Source organism: Lagopus leucura, unplaced genomic scaffold (genome assembly GCF_019238085.1).
Source record: "Lagopus leucura isolate 7727_CA_CO unplaced genomic scaffold, USGS_WTPT01 Super-Scaffold_73, whole genome shotgun sequence".
In the NCBI taxonomy this organism is placed as follows: domain Eukaryota; kingdom Metazoa; phylum Chordata; class Aves; order Galliformes; family Phasianidae; genus Lagopus; species Lagopus leucura.
This window is the reverse complement of record NW_024962252.1, coordinates 76643971-76660644: the sequence shown is the minus strand read 5'-3', so window position 1 is coordinate 76660644 and position 16674 is coordinate 76643971. Positions and strand designations below refer to the sequence as shown.

The window sequence follows — 16674 nt, the reverse complement described above, 5'->3', positions numbered from 1 at the left end:
GGCTGCATTAGAATGATGGGTTCTAGTTATGCACTGGAAAAACGGGCCATCCTATTTTTAAACTGCCAGCCCCATTTCTGCCTGTGTTTAACCCATCAAACCCAATGGCACTGTCTCTGGGAGGGCTGAGTGCATGCCAGAGCTGGACACGGTTCCTTGCCCCCATGGTGGGTGGGAGAGGTGCTGGTTCTGCTGGTCCTGTCAGCACACTGGGGCTGTTGTGCTGCTGGAGGCAGCAGGGGAGGTTTGGCAGTACTGATTCTTAACCACCGTTCTGTTTGTTTCAGTGTCTGTTCTCAGAAGTGTTGTTGGTTGTGCTGCCCCTTAAGATCAGCTTGAAGTTTCTCAGAACATGGAATGGAACGCTTTCTATTCCTTTTAGTGTGTATTTTTTAAGTTTAAAAAACAAAACCAAACCAAAATAAGTTCTTGATTTGTATTTAGAAATCTTCCCTTCTTGAATCAGAGGTCTAAAATACAGTCTTGAATCCTTTATTTGGGCCTTGGCAATGCTGTCTCTTACAGCTAGGGACTCTGGCTGGTGCGGTCCACCAAACATACCAAATAATGTGACTTTTTTAAAAATCTTTTTGATTCTGTGTTCACTACAGTCATACTGGAAATGAAGCTCCTTGTGTCCAAAACTGATAAATTCTGTTCCTGTGTAACAAAGATCAGAAATGTCATCGCCATCTTACCTCTGATTTGAATCCCTAAAAGCTATTTGACCTTGGAAAGCCTGAGAACGCAGATCAGATGGTGAGGGGGGAAGTAAGATATTGGGACTTGTCCTGTTCTTTTTGCTGGTGAGAGCAATCTCATGGTTCTCAGCATGCCTTTAAAGGAGTAAGTTTCAACACATTTATATTTAAACACAGAAACAATTAAAATGTATTAGCTCTGCAGATCCTTACTTTATAAAATAATAGCATCCCACAACTGAAAGAGAAAAAACTTATTGCCTTTATGGAACCTTTCTTTCCTTTCCTTCTTTTTTTTATTATGGTTCCAAGCTCAGTGATGCAACTGGGCAGTCATGTATTTCTTTGAGGATCTTTGACTATAGCAGATGAAGGAAAAAACTGGGGACAGGATTGCCTGTTCTGTTTGTTCCTTGCTTGCTTTGTCTTTATGGCTGTGTTGTGCCTCCTTGATAGAAATGGAGTTACTCATTTTAATTGAAGTTGCTACTCATACAAACCAAGTCCTTTACCATGCTCTGCTGTGTTTGTACTGTGGGTGAGAAACTCAGCCTTCCAGCCTCTTTGTATTTGTGGGCTTTTTAGCTGAGACAGTTAATGTGATCTTTTAATCTACAGGCTGTTGCCTACCAGAAATGAGACAGATGCCACGTGGTTCGTACAGGCAGTAAGTTTTCATTCTCTGAGCTGCTGCTCTAAAATCGAGCAAGTTGTGGTATCTCAGTCTGAGCAGATGTGGGAGTGGTTGGGGTTTAGTATTTCCTCCTTATTCTGCCTGCTTCCCGTTCTCACAACAGCCTTGTGGTCAACCTCGAGCATTTTCTTTGTGTCTTCAAGTGCTGCATAGAGATCATCAGTAATGTAAGATGGGAATTCAGCAGCTTTTTACATCTGAATGAGTCTATGCCACTGCAAGGAGTTCATTCACTTTGTTGGCAGTACAGGCAAAGCAGCCTGAATGAAGACCCAAAGGATGTGGGCTGAGTATTTCCCATCTCTTAGCAGAAGCATCAACTGCATGATTTTAAAGCCTTGTTGTCAGTCTTACACACATAGCATTTGTTTTTCCTCTCTTAATGTTAGTATTGAGTCACACCAATTACATTATTACAGTACACTGTAGAACATGCTGCAGTTCTGTATAGATGGGTTGCAGTGGATCTGGCAATTATGTCTCTTTTGAAAAGACACAAGTTGAACATTAGAATGCCCATGAATTAAGGGGCAGGCAGCAGGCACTCATTAAAGATTTTAATTGCTTTCTTTTTCTTATTTGAAACAAAGCAGGGGGAGCCATCTTTCAAAGAGAGCAATTAAAGGATACTTCATAGCTAATTGTAGTGTGAAGGGACTGCTACATGGAATATGCTCTACTGAGATGCATATGACTGCTTGATGTTTTATTAAGAAGCATATCTCTGTACTGTGGTAAAATTCGATTTTCTGCAGCATAAATGTGCGTGTGTAATAACTGCTGAAGTAATGGCTGTTTGGATTTGCTGTGGGCCTTTTCCTCTCTACAGATACATGTAATAAACATACCATAAATAAGCTGCAGTTATCACGTGGCTGTGGCACGGCAATGTCAGTGACGTACAGCAAATCCCTGTGGATAGGTGGGTTGTCCTGGTGCAGATGTGCTGTATATGTGGGTATGAAGATGCAAGCTGTCCACAGCTCAGCAGGACTGTATAGGCCAATTGCTGATCTGCATCAAAGCAGACATTCCCTGCTGTAACCTGGCTGGGTCTGTGCAGCTGGAGTGCCTGTGCTGGGCCAGAGACACCATCATGGGGTAAGCTGTGTGAGCTTGTGGCACCAGCTGCAAGCCCTCTTGGGTGCATGCATCCTGCCACTGCTGGGAGGGTGCTTGCTGTTGTTGGTGTTGTGTCTGTATTGAATCCCAAAATATGCAAGCACAGTTCATCACTGGGTTGCCGTGTTACCCCAGATAGAGTGGGATTGATTTTATATTTTCCTCTGTGAATACAAGTCAGTCCTGCTGGTAGCGACCTTCTCCATCCTACACGTTCTTACAGAGGGTCTCTTCTGCCAGCATGACTCACCAGCTCTCCATCCTGCCTGTGTGCAGTGAGGCACATCTGTGTGACAGTGGTAAAGGGAAGAATCACACATGGGGGTGTCAAAAATGTATTTGTAGCTCTTCTGATTCTGTTTAGAGTGGAGGAGAAAATAATGCAGTGGGACAAATCAGGGAATTGTTGCTTACCGATGCTCTATTTAGAGATCAGTGTTGGACAAATAACCCTTTTTCCAGTTGTGTTCAGGCAAATTAGTGTAAAGAGCAGAAACATGGGTGTTAAAATAGCGATGATGGAAATGGCTTGCACCTGTGTTGACCAGTGACTGTCAGGATTTCTGGCTGCCCCAGTGATGTTTACACAAACATAAACAAAGACAGGAAAAATGGTGCTACAATGACAGCACCCATCATCTTTAGAAGCCAAAGAAATATTTGCATTTTTCTGGGGGATTTCAGGAAGTATTGATTCACACTTCCCTCCTCTTCCCTCCTGTATGTAACACTGCAAAGGTAAATGGTACCCTGAGCCTCGGGATGATGGTTTATCTTATTCGTACACAATCCATGCTCTTTCTACTACTAATGCATCAGTTTGTTGTGAGATTTGATGTTCTATAAACAGCTCTGCATTAACATAAGGGTTTCTTGATTTTTGAATAGCTGGAATTAGCAATTGGAGATGGGGTCAGTATTTACATAACCATTACAAATTGTGAGGATGGAAGTGACTTGATAAATTTGCTCAGTGGCAACTTTTGTATGCGGAAGTAGAGTGATAGATTGTAGAGACCTTCTGTGGCATTGAGATTTAAAAGATGGAACAAAATACGGTTTATGACCTTGTAAAGAACATTAGTCATGCCTATGCATATGTTGTTTTTAACTACTCACTGCCTAGGTGAAGTACAATGTGTACGATATGTTCAGTATGACTGCAATTTTAGAACATTACCTCCTAGTAATACATCCCATTCCTACTTATTGTGGAATTAGGGCATGTTTTTGTATCTAGCACCAACATCTGCTAGCAGATGTTAATGGGCACTCACCAGTTCTAGTTAATTTTCTATTTGTGCTAATGCGGCAACTCAGAAATCGTAGCTTGGTGCTAGATGGGTACCCAAAAAAGCATCAGGCTATAATTGATTCTAATGGGAGGCCGATCAGACTACAGAACACAAGGGTGCTATTTTCTATCAAAAAAAAAGTCATCATTTAAATGATGTAGAAAATCATGTTAATGCTGTTGTATATACATAGGAGAATTCACATGGCAATGAGAATTGTTCTGTATAAGCTTTAACTCTTGTTAAAGTAGTGATCTTGCAATCTCGGAAGCTTTCTTTCTTTGCTTTTTTTAAGAGGCTTTTAAAAATTTTATTTATTTAAGTGTCTTGGAGTTAAATCCAAACAGAGCCTGGAGCATTTTTTTAGTTATATCTGTTAAAGACAGATGAGCCATGCTTCTCCACACTGGTTGCAGAATTTTCTGTTTGAAGTTGCTCTCATTGTCCTATACAGTGTCTCACACGTCTTGTTCTGAACTATCTTTTTTGATCACTAATTGTCCTTTGCAGTAACATGAGAAAGAAACCACTTTTCTTGCTATAAGAGGTGGTATAAATTTTTGCACACGATCCAAACACTGTACTGAGTCTGACCTGTCAGTTTGACTTTAAATGCATTCACTGTATGGCTCTTGGTTGTGATTTGGTTGTCAGTAACTGTGTTTGCTGTTTCAACTGTTATAAAGTGCTTGGAACTGGGTACTACACAGATAATGTAATGATGATACTGTTACAGCTTAATCATACTATAAAAAGAAATAACCTCCTTGCTTTGGGGAGGGAATGTTTTGTTTGTGTTTGCTTTGGGTGAAATTGTTGGCAGTGTCCTAATTTTTCTGATCTTTTAGGTGTCAGACCTGAATGTTTTCTTACGTTGAGCCCCACTGAGCTGGGATGCCTGAGGTGCTGTCTCTGTGTGGTCAGCATGCTCAATAGCATACAGCTCTGTCTTTCTCAGAGGTCAGGCAGGCTGAGTGAAGCCCAGCCTGAATGTTTGGAAAATAGAAGGAGTTTTCTCTTTACTCGGGGATTAAGATTTTCCTCATTGTCCACAGAAAGCAGAGGCTGGGATCTTGAGGTAAATTTCAGTCTATGGTGTATGATGTTTTGGAACATCACAATTGTAGGCAATTGAATTAATAAAGAACACAGATTTGAACAAGTTGTCAAAGAGGTAATGAATGTTCCATCTCTGGGGACACTCAAGGTCAGGCTGGATGGGGCTGTGAGCAACCTGATGGAGCTGTAGGTTTCCTTGTTCATTGCAGGGGGGGAGTTGGACCAGATGGCCTTTGAATGGTCCTTTCCAACTCAAACAGTTCTGTGATAGATTAAGGATAGCTTTGGATTTTTAATTATGGGGAATCTAATCTGTTAGGTTTGTTTTCTAACTTTCTGATTCTGTGAAACAAACCAGATGAGGTATTCATACAGATCCTTTCTGTATGGGCAGCTGTCTTTTTGAGTTTACTTTGAGTGTGGATAAAAATCAAGTCTACTTCTGCATGGGAACATCTTCTTTATTTTTGTGTATTTTTAATTAAAAAAAAAAAAATTAAAAAAAAAACACCAAATTTGGTGATTTTACTTGACATGCTATGGGTGATCGGCAGAATTTATGAAGGTGTCAGTTCTGTTGCTGTATTGATGTCTGACTGTCCGTTTATATCTGTACCCAGGCAAACCGGGATGCAGTGATCAGCCGTGCCCCTGACCAGCAGGATGACCGTGCTGTCAGCTTTCGGGATGCTTCTGAAGTCTATGACCTTCTCAGCATCACTCTGGGCAGAAGAGGGCAGTATGTCATGCTTTCTGAGGTACCTCTGGCTTCTCTTTCAACTTCCAGTTGAAATGTGCAAGAGTGACCCATGTAGTCTGTAACTGCTGGTTCTTCATCAGGGAGGTGAAAAATCAAGCATACTATTTGACAATTAGTAGAAACAGCTGCAGACCTACAGCCACACAGGCCAGAACTGTTTGAGACATTAAGCTAATTTTTATGTAGGCACTTGAATAAAGCAGTCCTACTTTAAAGTGATGTTGTATGCTGGCAGGCCCCATTAATTAAGAGGAGGAAGATGATGTCATCATCAAAAAAACAACCTGACCTTCTCCACAACTAGTTGTCACTCCTTGTTTGATTTCTGAGCCATGCCAAAGCATCAGTCTTGACAGATAGATTTTTTTTTATTGTTGTTTAAATATATAACTTTTCTCCAACGTTTGTTTCTCAGTGCTTGGAGAGAGCCATGAAGTTTGCATTTGATGAATTCCACCTCTGGTACCAGCTTGCCCTGTCCATGGTGGCTTGTGGAAAGGTAAATTTGAAATCAAAGGACTTTAAAATGGCAATTTTTCCTCCAGTGGAATGCATCTAGGTTATCTTTTTGAATGTGTTTGATTGTGTTTTGTGTGGGTAGGCGCCACCAGACAGTTTATGTGAAAGGACAGTGCTCCCCTTTGAGACTTTGATTGCACTTCGTGTGTGTGCACTTCATAACCTGTACTGTTCTTTCCATGTAGTGTTTAATCTTCATTATCAGAGTGAAAATGGATTTTACACATGGCTGTGGATTGAAAAGCACTGTATTCCTTTCCATTCCATGCTGTTTCAACGTAAAGATTCTTAGCGTAAGGTGGCTACTGATGTCTCACAGTCAATCAACTCTGTGTTTTTGGGCAGTTGACTTAACGTCTCTTTAAGTTGTTTTTCCATCTGATCATAGCATGAGTTGGACTGGAAGAGACCTTAAAGATTTTCAAGAATATGTTGGTGCTTTTTCTGTAGAAAAACAAAGCATGTGTGAATGCATGTACTTTTGTCACAACACAAGTTTTTTAAAATTTATGTAGTATTTGTCAAAGTTACCAGTAAGCCACTGATTTGTCTGAAGTCTGGTTGCAAAAGATAGGCAAAGGTAGTACAAATCTTTTCTTAAAAGAAGAGATTTCCTGCAGGAAAAGTAGGTGATTAAAAAAAAAAAACCAAGAACTGGTTTGTGCTGAGAGTCTCTACCTACAACTGTTAGGAATTGTGAGCAGATTAATGCTGTGTGGTAAAAGACCATTATAGCATAGTCTTATACTGCATGCTCATGGAGTATAGGTGGTTCAGGTGGAACTTGGCAGAGATCACCAACTAACTATCACGAGCCACATGATACCTTCTCTTGGCCTTTCATGGCCTTGAGCAGAATTGGAAACTGTATTTGGAGTGAAAGCTGGAGATAAATACACAGTGTAATACTTTTGCAAAAAAAATTGTCATCCTGCAATTTATAAGTGACAGTAAAGCGTGGAAAATGTCTGAAGGGATTCCTTTCTTTTTATGAGCATAGACGAAGCCTTAAGCTGTTGGGTTAAGAAAATGGCAGACCAACAAGAGAAGGTCTATTAAGAGCATCAAGGATGGCTAAGGGTATAGTTAAGAACACTGTGGAGAGAGGAAAAAAAAAAATTTAGCCATGAAGGGAGAGGGAAAAAAAAGACCAAGATAAACAAATCTTCAAGAGTTTTTGTGAAGAGGTGTTTCATTCTGTCTGTAATGAATAGGATAAGATGTGATATCTTCCAGTTGCAGCAACCCAAGTTCATGTTTCCAATTAGGAAGAAAAAAAATGAATTGCAGTACACTGGAAAAGACTGCCTGTGGAGCTTGTGTGGAGCTTTTGTCACTGGTGATTTGTGTAACACCCTGGATTACAGTTGGATATGGAAAATGATAGCTTGACTCAGTCACATACACGGAAATATGAAGCTCCTGGAGGAATAGTGGAACAGCAAGCTTGGTGTCATGGTGGTAATACCTCGCGTTGGCCTTTGTCAGGTGAGGGCTATAGAAGTTGGGTGCAGCTCCCCTGGGCATTCAGCTGGAGCTAGCACATAGCTGCCCTCTCTGCCTTTCCAAATCCTCTGGATACCTGATCTGTTGATATTCAGGGTAACAATGACTAGATACCCACTGATGGAAGGCATAATATCTACCCATAAACTCTCTTGACTTAACTTGGAAGGTTTATTGCCATTAAAGGTTGTGTAGCCGATTTCTGATGGCAAACAGTGCTGTAACCCGAATCATCTGTTCTAGAGCAAACCTGGATTTTAATTGCTGATAGTTGAGAGTGTATCCAGAGAGTAACTTTGGTTTATTCTTAGACTTGTCTGTAAATGAGAGAGATGGAGCTTGATCTTTAGCTTCTAACAATTTGCATGATAAGTCTGTCCTCCTTATGCACTTGCATATCTTCTCAGCTTTTCTAGAAGCTACTGTGTACATGAAAGAGCTACGTAAGCATCCATATCTCTGTAACTCTGTCCTATCTTTTCAGATATCCTATTATGTCATGTCTTTTTGCCTGAACTTCTAATATTTAGAAGGTAGAGTGGCCTGATCTTGCCTGTTAACATAAAAGCTCTCAATTTTCTGAGCCTCCTATGGGGCAGAGGAGATTCCCTTACACAGCAATCTTGCCTGTGCAGCATTTCACTCCTAATCCACAAGTATTCTCTGAGGGTTCCTGTCGTATACTCTGCAATGCGTCATCTTGCTAATGGGAGATACAGCATACATTTTTATTCTTCTTTGCAGCTTGATAGCAGAACAGATTTCATTTACATGAAAGTACTCCAGTGCAGCAGAAAGAACTGCTGATAACAGTGTAGCTTGCCTAGAATGCAGAATGGAGAGCACACATGAGGTTTTATAGGTAAAAGATCTATTTTCACCTATCTCAGTCACAGCCAATTCCTGATCTTATTTCTTGGTAATGAAATCTCACATCCTGCAGTGTTACTTGTTCTGCAGTACAGCAAATTGTGCTCATAAATCTTGGGCATGACAGGAACCCTTTTACCACCAACCTGTGAATGCTGGAACTTGGTCTTCTTTTTTTTTCTTTTTTTTTTTTTCAAATACATTTTTAGGATTTGCACAATCTGACCTTCTTAAAAATGCTGTGAAGGTCTGTCTTGTCCCCTGTTCTGTGCTGTGTTGAACTAGCCAAAAAATTGCCAAACGGTGGCTCTCGATTTTCACAAGTGATCACTGTGAATGTTAAGTCAACCAGCTAAGATTGTTACTGTGTGTATGCTTGAGTTTATTCGTTAGTTTAAAAAGGATGTGTCTTAATAAAAATAGGCATGCCACTTCAGAAATTTCTTACAGAGCCGGCAAGGCCTTAGGGATTTATAAAACAGTGAATAAGAAAGCTCAAAGAAGCATAACCTTCCTATTGTTCTTCTATCCACTTAAAGCAGTAGAAATAATGGAGTGACAGCAATTTAACTTGCCTGTGCTTCTCAGAATCTCCCTTAATGAGAAAAATGGTGTCATCTGGTTCTTCTTGAGGTTTTTTGTTTCGTTTGTTTTTAAGGCTGTTCTTGGGAATGCACGTACTGTGTATTTTCCAAACAAAAGGAGCATTTTTTGTAGATTTATGATTGCAGTATGGCCTGAAATTTGAAATACTTTTATGGACAATTTTAGATGAAATGCTGGGAAGGCGTAGACAATAGCATGAGACATACCTGCTATAGAAAGGGAAGACTGAGAGATGTCCTGTGTCAGCAAGTGTAGTTCTGTATAGGCGAGAGAAAAGCTAAAATCAGACTGATGCAGAACCCTTGTGCTTCTGCATTGTTGCTAGAAAGCGATGCAGAACTCTGCGCAGATGCTTTGAGTTGCTTCTGCTGGTAGTAACATTCGTAATTTGGTGACATGACAGCCAGGGGTGGAGTGGGCATAGCAGCTCCCTGTGCCTGCCATGCGCAGACTGACCGAGCCCCAGTGGTGAGCACTGTGATAGCCCGATGCCATCTGGCACAGTCCTCAGGCTGTGAGATGAGCCACTGTCCTGCTGCCAGCCTAAAATGAGTGCAGTAGGTTGCATCTGCTTGTCTTGAGACTTTCAAAAAGTAAAAATGACCTGTTTTCAGAAGAATGGCAAAGGAGCAAACTTGTATTTACAGAGTAGAAGACTGCGTACGATGAGAATCTGCAGCTTTTCAGCTAAATGTTTTGCACTGAAGGCCATGGTGATAACTAGCACACAGCTGCTGGTGTCTGAAGTTGGAGGCAAAATTATCAGTCTAGGTGATGTATTATAGGCAAGAGGGATGTGAAATAGGGTCCTCGTGCACTTGCAAGCATTTCTCTGGCCTCAGACCAGTTGTATCAGTTACATGTTCAGACTCTTGTCCCTTTCCACACTTCACAGCCCCACACAGGACCCATCCCGCGTCCCAAAATGTCACTGGAGCTCTTTGGGATTAGAGACCCTGAAGTACATCATGGGATTGAATTCTGATTTAGATCAACAGTATTTGATGGTTTTCTGGTTCTGCATCGCGTGTTTTTTTTTTGTGCTGCAGCTGAAGGGAAAGGTGAACCAATAAGCAGTGCACCTTGTGAAAGCACACATAAAGCAGTGTTGATGCTTCTCTTTTAAGTACCAGTCCAAGGGGACAGTATTTGTCTTTCATGACAGTGATGTGCTGTTTCCCCAAGAGTGGTGAGGAAGGATTCTGCTGCAGGGAGAACTGAAATTATTAGGTGAATGATGAATGTACTTGATATATGAGTTCTGGATGTCCTAGCTGAGCCTTTCAACCTGCAGCAGTCTTAGTCAGCTTTCATGTCCAGTGGATATTTATTGCTAGTATATTCATTGCATGAAACGTTTTCATGCTCAAATTTAATATTTCTGCTCTATTTATTATTGTTTTTTTCATTACTGACTTAAAAGCTCTAGGATTGTTTATATGTTTCCTGACAGCAGAAATGGGGAGTGATACAGTCTCTGCCTTCCTGAGGGATGTCAGGAGTATTTGCTGAGGGGAGACAATCTGCCCTTGCCCCTCACTGTCTCATACTCATTTAGGGGATGATGAACAGCAGGATGTCAGTGAGAGAAGAGGTCTGGAGTTGGTGGCGAGGCTGCAGAGAAGAGCCTCTGTGATGGGAGTCCAGTGGAGCAGGAGGAAGTTTTCTGGAGGCAAGAGCTGTGCTCAGCAGACCTTGTGCTGGGGCTGCCGGTGCCTGCAGAATGCCATCACTTCAGCCCAGTGCTTGCCTTCAGGACAGCAATTGCATGAGTCCAAAAACAATTGTGTGGTTGCTGATCCCCCTGTTCTGAATGGCTGCCAGTAGAGGAATTGAAGCCAGAAGCATGGCACTTTGCAAAACCAAGCAGAGAAACCTGATTTCAACTGCGCAAAATGATCCTGTCTCCTCTTAGCCTTCTTGTGTTTGCTCATGTTTAAGACAAGAAGGAAGAAAGAGCCACACTTGTCTACCTGAATGGTTCTTAATAACATAGCACTTCAGGAAGCGTCTGATGCTATACAAGGGGAAATAATCGCATCCCCCTTGGCACTTGTGATTCAGCTGGTTTTAGGATGGAGCAGGCTGCAGCTGTCCCAGAGGCTGGAGTGCAGTCATGGTGCTCCCTTCAGCTGCTCTGCAGGGGAGATAATGCAGCCTTGCCCAGGGCTTGTGCCAGCAGCACTTCTAGGGCTTTGAAACAAGCCTTACACAGACATGAACTTCGGTTTCTGAGCCCTTTGAGAGTTGCTGATATGTGCTGGTCATAGCCAAATAGAGACAGCTAATGTCTGAGCTGCTCATATCTGTGTTGCACCCAAAAAAGGAATACTTCTCCTTATTTAAAACAGTGCAGCAAAAGCGGATGTCTTTGGTAGCTTCAAGGAGCTTCAAGTTTGACTCAGCCATGTCTGCAGTGCCAACATACAGCTTTCCAGAAGGTTAGAAAGAAAGATATAAATATATTTGATACATAATTCTGCAGCAACAGCAGACAAATTTTCTGATTTAGGCTGTTCCTTCTGTTGGTTTTCTTGCTAAAGCTTAGGCTGGTTGCTAGGCAACTGGCAAAAAAATAGTTCATTTCTCTTCGCATTGCAGGCAGGAACCTTGGGAGCAGCAGAGGTCTCAGATGGCTCCTTAAATAGCATTGCTGGGGACTGGAAGTTAAAATATTGAACAGTCATTGGTTAAAGATCCCGTTACAAAGGTCAGCCATCTCGGGGATATGCAATAGTTCGGTTTCTTTCGGTGCAAAAGAAAGATCAGAAGTGTATGTGTGTGTGTTGTAGGCAGTGCTAAAAATGGAAAATTCCTGCCTGTTGAGCAGAGTACCTGGGTGGGCTGCAGGGTTGCCTTGAGGCTTAACTCTTTTCGTGACAGGAAGTGTGAAGTAGGGCATTCGTCACATTATTGTGGACAGATTTGTTCTATTAAATCCTAAGATTTGAGAGGTACTTCTAAAAGTGAATGTATGAAGCTGCTTAACTGCAGTGTTCCAGTTTGCAAACCATGAGGTAAAAGAAAAAGCTCCCTGTATTGGAAGAAGCGAATGTCTTTGGGGAATGTTGTTTATACTGAGGGATTCACAGAATTATAGAAATTCAGTGAACAGCTAACATCAGAATAACTGATACCCATGTTCTCAATTGCTTTCTCCCCCTTATGTCATCTTCCCTTGCGGTTCAAGATCTCTTATAGTTAGATGGCTGTGAATCCCAGGATAAGGGAGGTACTTATTCTCACATACTGGCAGAACACCCCTCCCCACTCCCAAACATCACCTTCCCCCCAAATCCCCTTCAGACAGCATAGTTTCTATGATCAGGCAGGAAGGTTCTAGGAGTAAAGCAGCGTTATTTGTGAAGATTCAGCTGTGTCCTGAGCTGCCTGTTGAATGGGGCACAAGGCTATCTACCAAGAACACCTTCTTGAACATTTCTTTTCTCTCTGGCTGGAAGATATTACTGAAGAGAAAGAGTCAGGAAAGATTTTTTGGAACCTCTGCAAGAGATATATGGTGTGTCAGGTCTGGTTGGCACAATTTGTTGTCTAGAAATTCTTCCTTTTACTTACTTTTTTTTTGGTCTTCTAAGTATGAAATGAGTTTTCTGACATCCTTCTTTTCTTGCTTTGGTACAGTGGAAGAGAAGAGGAAAGAAAGATAAATAGTATTGAAGTGCACTAGGAAATCCAGTATCTGGGCATCATCAGTGCATTTACTTAAATGGAGTGCAGAAGCTCTTAAGCCTTTTTGAAAAGCAAGGAAACTAGCAGCAAACTAATTTTTCATTCTGTACTGATTGATCATGTGCAGACATCTTTCAGGAGCATGCTTGTGTACTTTGTTGTATAGTTAGCAAATGGGGTAGAAGAGTATTTAGTATTTGAAATAATAGTTTTCGGTTGTTTTATTCCCCTATAGGATTCAAAATCTTGGTAGCTTTAATTACTTAGGGGAAGATGTCTTTTGCATCCTTCTTCCCAATAGCTTCCTTGTGTTATCACAATTGCACTCTTTATATTGAATGTAGTGCATGGAGCTCTTTCAGAAGTTAAAACTGAAAGCAGCCATTTGTCAGTGTTGGCAGTTACTTCCCTGCAACTGCCTCTCCTAATTTTCCTTCTCAGCAGAAGGAGAATATTGTTTGCAAATAGATTAGGTGAAGAAAAATTAACAGAGAGAAGAATGGATTCCTACGTAGATACTGGATTTAAACATGGAACAGTAGTGCAGTGTCCTTTCTCTGTTGTTGCAAAAACCTTAGAGGTGGTATATGAAGGATGGAGATGCTCAACTCTTGTAATAGAGGTTCTTAAGTCCTTCAAAGAGCTCACTCTTTTGTGGCTGAACATTCCCATTAAGTCAGTATTTTCACTCCATAATCTGTTTTGAGGTCTATGCCTTGATGGACCTAACAAAAAATAGAGTCGTCATGGATCTCCTTAAACCTGGTGAGGATCTCAAGGCTGAGAACTCCTGTATTAGACCTTCCATAAACAAAATTAAAACCCACACAAGGCCTTTTTCCTAGTGAGATTTCAAATGAGACCCAGAGGCAAATCCATTTTTTTCCTGAAATCCTTGAGAACTGATTCCAGTGCAGTCTTTAGAATCCAGCAATTAGAAATCCAAACAGAATTTAATTCTGGCTAGGGTTTGTTTTTTTAAGTGAGCTGCTCTGAAGCTCAGAATTATGAGCAGGAAGCACACAGTCACTTGCAGTTCAAGCTCTGCTCTTCTGAAAACATGCCCCACCAATAAATCCAATCATTATTGCCTTGTAGAGAATCTCACAAACAATGCTCTTGGCTGCCTGATCCACCCACACTAAGTGAAAGAATATGTACATTTTAATTGTCAGATTATTTCAGTGTTGCACAAATGCTTTTTTTTATTTATTTGTAGATATTTTTACTAACCAATGACGTCCATATTCAATACTTGATGTTTGTTCCCAGCCAAATGCCTGTAATGAGTATCTGTGTCACAGCTTAGTAGTATATTTCTCACCAATGTCCTCTAAGTAAGGTTCCATTGGGAGTGGGATATTCTTTCTACAGTTATTCCTTGTCTAACAGTTTCATCTAGGTGTAATTTCTGCTAGGTGAAGTTTTTGAGTTGAAATTATATAGTTCCCTTGAATTTCTAAATGCGGCTGGATAGAAAGGCTTCATGTCACTCTGTTTCTGAAACCATTTCTGCTCCCTGGTTTAATTGCAATTTTTATAAACTTGCTTAAAGTGACATATCTTTGTAAATGTTTTAAGAGCAGTGTGGGAACAGTGTCTCTCCCTTTGTCAATTTGCATTCAGAAGCTCTGAAGTGCATGCAATAAAGCTGCTCTGCACAGGCAGAGGCGTTTGGGTGTGGACTCAAGGCAGGATTTTGTGCTTAGCTGCATTCAGCAGTGGCTGTTGTGCTGTTGGCTCCTGAACCGTCTCTGGACAGCTTGCAGAAGCACTTCTTGGGGCTGTAGGGGCTGCAGAGCTGGCGTGCATCCTGGCCAGCCTTACTCAATGGTCTGCAAAAGGGGACAGAGCTCAAGCGGAGCTGGCAGGGAGCCAGGCTGTATGGCTTCTCTTCTGGAGTGGGCCCTGAAAGATTTTGCAGCTGTGGCTCAAATTAGAACAGACGTCTCGCTGCTCCAATTTGTGCTGGCTGGCATCATGGCTGTAGCCAGCACCCAGGTGCCTACTGCTTTCTCCTTCAGGGAACTGAGAAACCACCACCCTGTTCAGTCAGTATAGGATTTCGAAAAGCAGTGGCACTGGACAGGGTATACTCGGTATAAACTTGGCCCTTCCATTTTGATTTTGCCTGGTGGGATAGCAAAGGTTGGAGGTGTTGTTCAGCTGCACACGCACTGGCAGATGGGGTGGCACATAGTCCTATGGTGCTGCTTGGGTTTTTGGTCTACAAACACCTGTGGGCTGGAGTAGAGGCACAAAGGAAGATGATGTGCTGGGCTAAGACACTTCTGAACAGCAGCACACCCACTGGTGGTACTGGAAATACCAGCTTCCAGCAGTGCAAGCAGCCTTCTGTAAGGGGAGGATAAGATGCCCTGAGATACTATTTGTTCTAAACAGATAGGTGTCACGAAGGTTCATTCTGAGGGATGAGAGTCATCTAGTAACAGCAGATGTGTTTCCATCTGTAATTCAAAGCTGAAGTTTTTATTTCTGAAAGGAGTGAGGTAAAAGTTTAAATTCCGGTCTTTGCTCTTAGGCAGGCATCCTTCTGGCTTTGGACAAACTGTTGAATTGTCTGAAACTGTAAAACAGCAGATATTCCATTACTTGTACTGATGGTATTTGATGGCCCACATAGGCGGGGAGCAATCGGGAGAATGTAGGGCCAAGATTCTAGAGCATGCTACAGGTACCCAAGCTTTCAAGCAGGAGGCTTCACACTGTGCCACTGCAGAGCCTATGTTCTCTCTTATAGAACTCATCTTTTCCTTGGCAGAACTGCTGTACATCCCTTCTTCCCTTTCCAAGGCTCCCTTCCAAGCCAGTTTTTAGCCAAGCTTTGAATCCCTTAGCAAGAGCTGGACCTTCAGTTCTGTGGAGAAAAGAGGAGGCAGGCTGCACCAGATCTGTACAGTGTGAGGGAGGGGAAGTGCTGATAGCCCGTGGGAGTGTGAAGCTGTCGTGTGGAGCTGCCAATTCCTTGGGATTAGAGCAGACTCCAGACCCAGTGGTGTGATTGTCAGGAGGTCTGGTGGGGAGAGTTTTTGTGGGTCAGGGTCGGGAGGAGATGGCCATGGCCTGATAGGAATAGCCATTAGTTTGGTTCTGCAAGCTTAGTAGTGCGTTTACTGCTCTCCTGTAACGTAAAAAGTCCATGGGTATTTGACATGGTTAGGAGCAATGGGGCATGTAAGAAGAAATTATGAGAAAACTTCCCCTCGAGTTCCCAGGTGAGAGCATTTGAGGGGCTCTGAGTCATTAAAGACGAGAATTGGAAATTTCAAAGTAACTGTTTTGAGCATGATGGGGTGGGCTATGAAACTGACAGAGCTGAGCAGACCTACCTGCCAGCCTCTCAGACCTGAGCTTTCCTTACTCCCCATTCAGCTTTCTGAAATATGGCAGCTGTGAATGGCACTGCTGTAAAAAGCAGTGTTTATAGAGCACATTGAATATCAGAAGGGCTGTGTGACTGCTTGGCTTCATAAACACCATTCGTGCATTTATGAATGGTAACCTAACACCAGGAAGATTTCTATGAGCTTTCTTTTCATGCTATTCAGACCACCCGCTGAGCAATGTAGTGCTCTGCAACTGCCTGCTTCACCCTTTGCGTGGTGGGATCCCAGTTGTATTCTTTTATGTACTAGAAAAGACAGAAAACGGTCTACAGAACAGATTATTTTAGCTCTCTGAATATAGTTGGCCTAAAATGTAATGTACTGTAGGATAAGCTCTTTATGATCTCTTCTGGCTTACTAGAAGATGATTGCATACAGGGGAAACTGTGTCAGAGTTCCTGTGAGTTAGAAGGGCAGCGTTAAAATTACCAGCATGTTAACAGCT

At 42.0% G+C, this 16674-nt stretch overlaps 1 protein-coding gene across 3 annotated transcripts in view; it reads left to right on the top strand.

Annotated features, from left to right (window-relative positions):
- Nucleotides 1–16674, top strand: part of TTC7A (tetratricopeptide repeat domain 7A) — a 162214-nt gene that overhangs the window by 34002 nt on the left and 111538 nt on the right. For all 3 annotated transcript variants that reach the window (XM_042892070.1, XM_042892062.1, XM_042892078.1), the window contains 2 exons: nucleotides 5492–5629; nucleotides 6047–6130. In XM_042892070.1, coding sequence (XP_042748004.1) covers nucleotides 5492–5629; nucleotides 6047–6130 — 222 coding nt within the window. The remainder of the gene's footprint in view (nucleotides 1–5491; nucleotides 5630–6046; nucleotides 6131–16674) is intronic.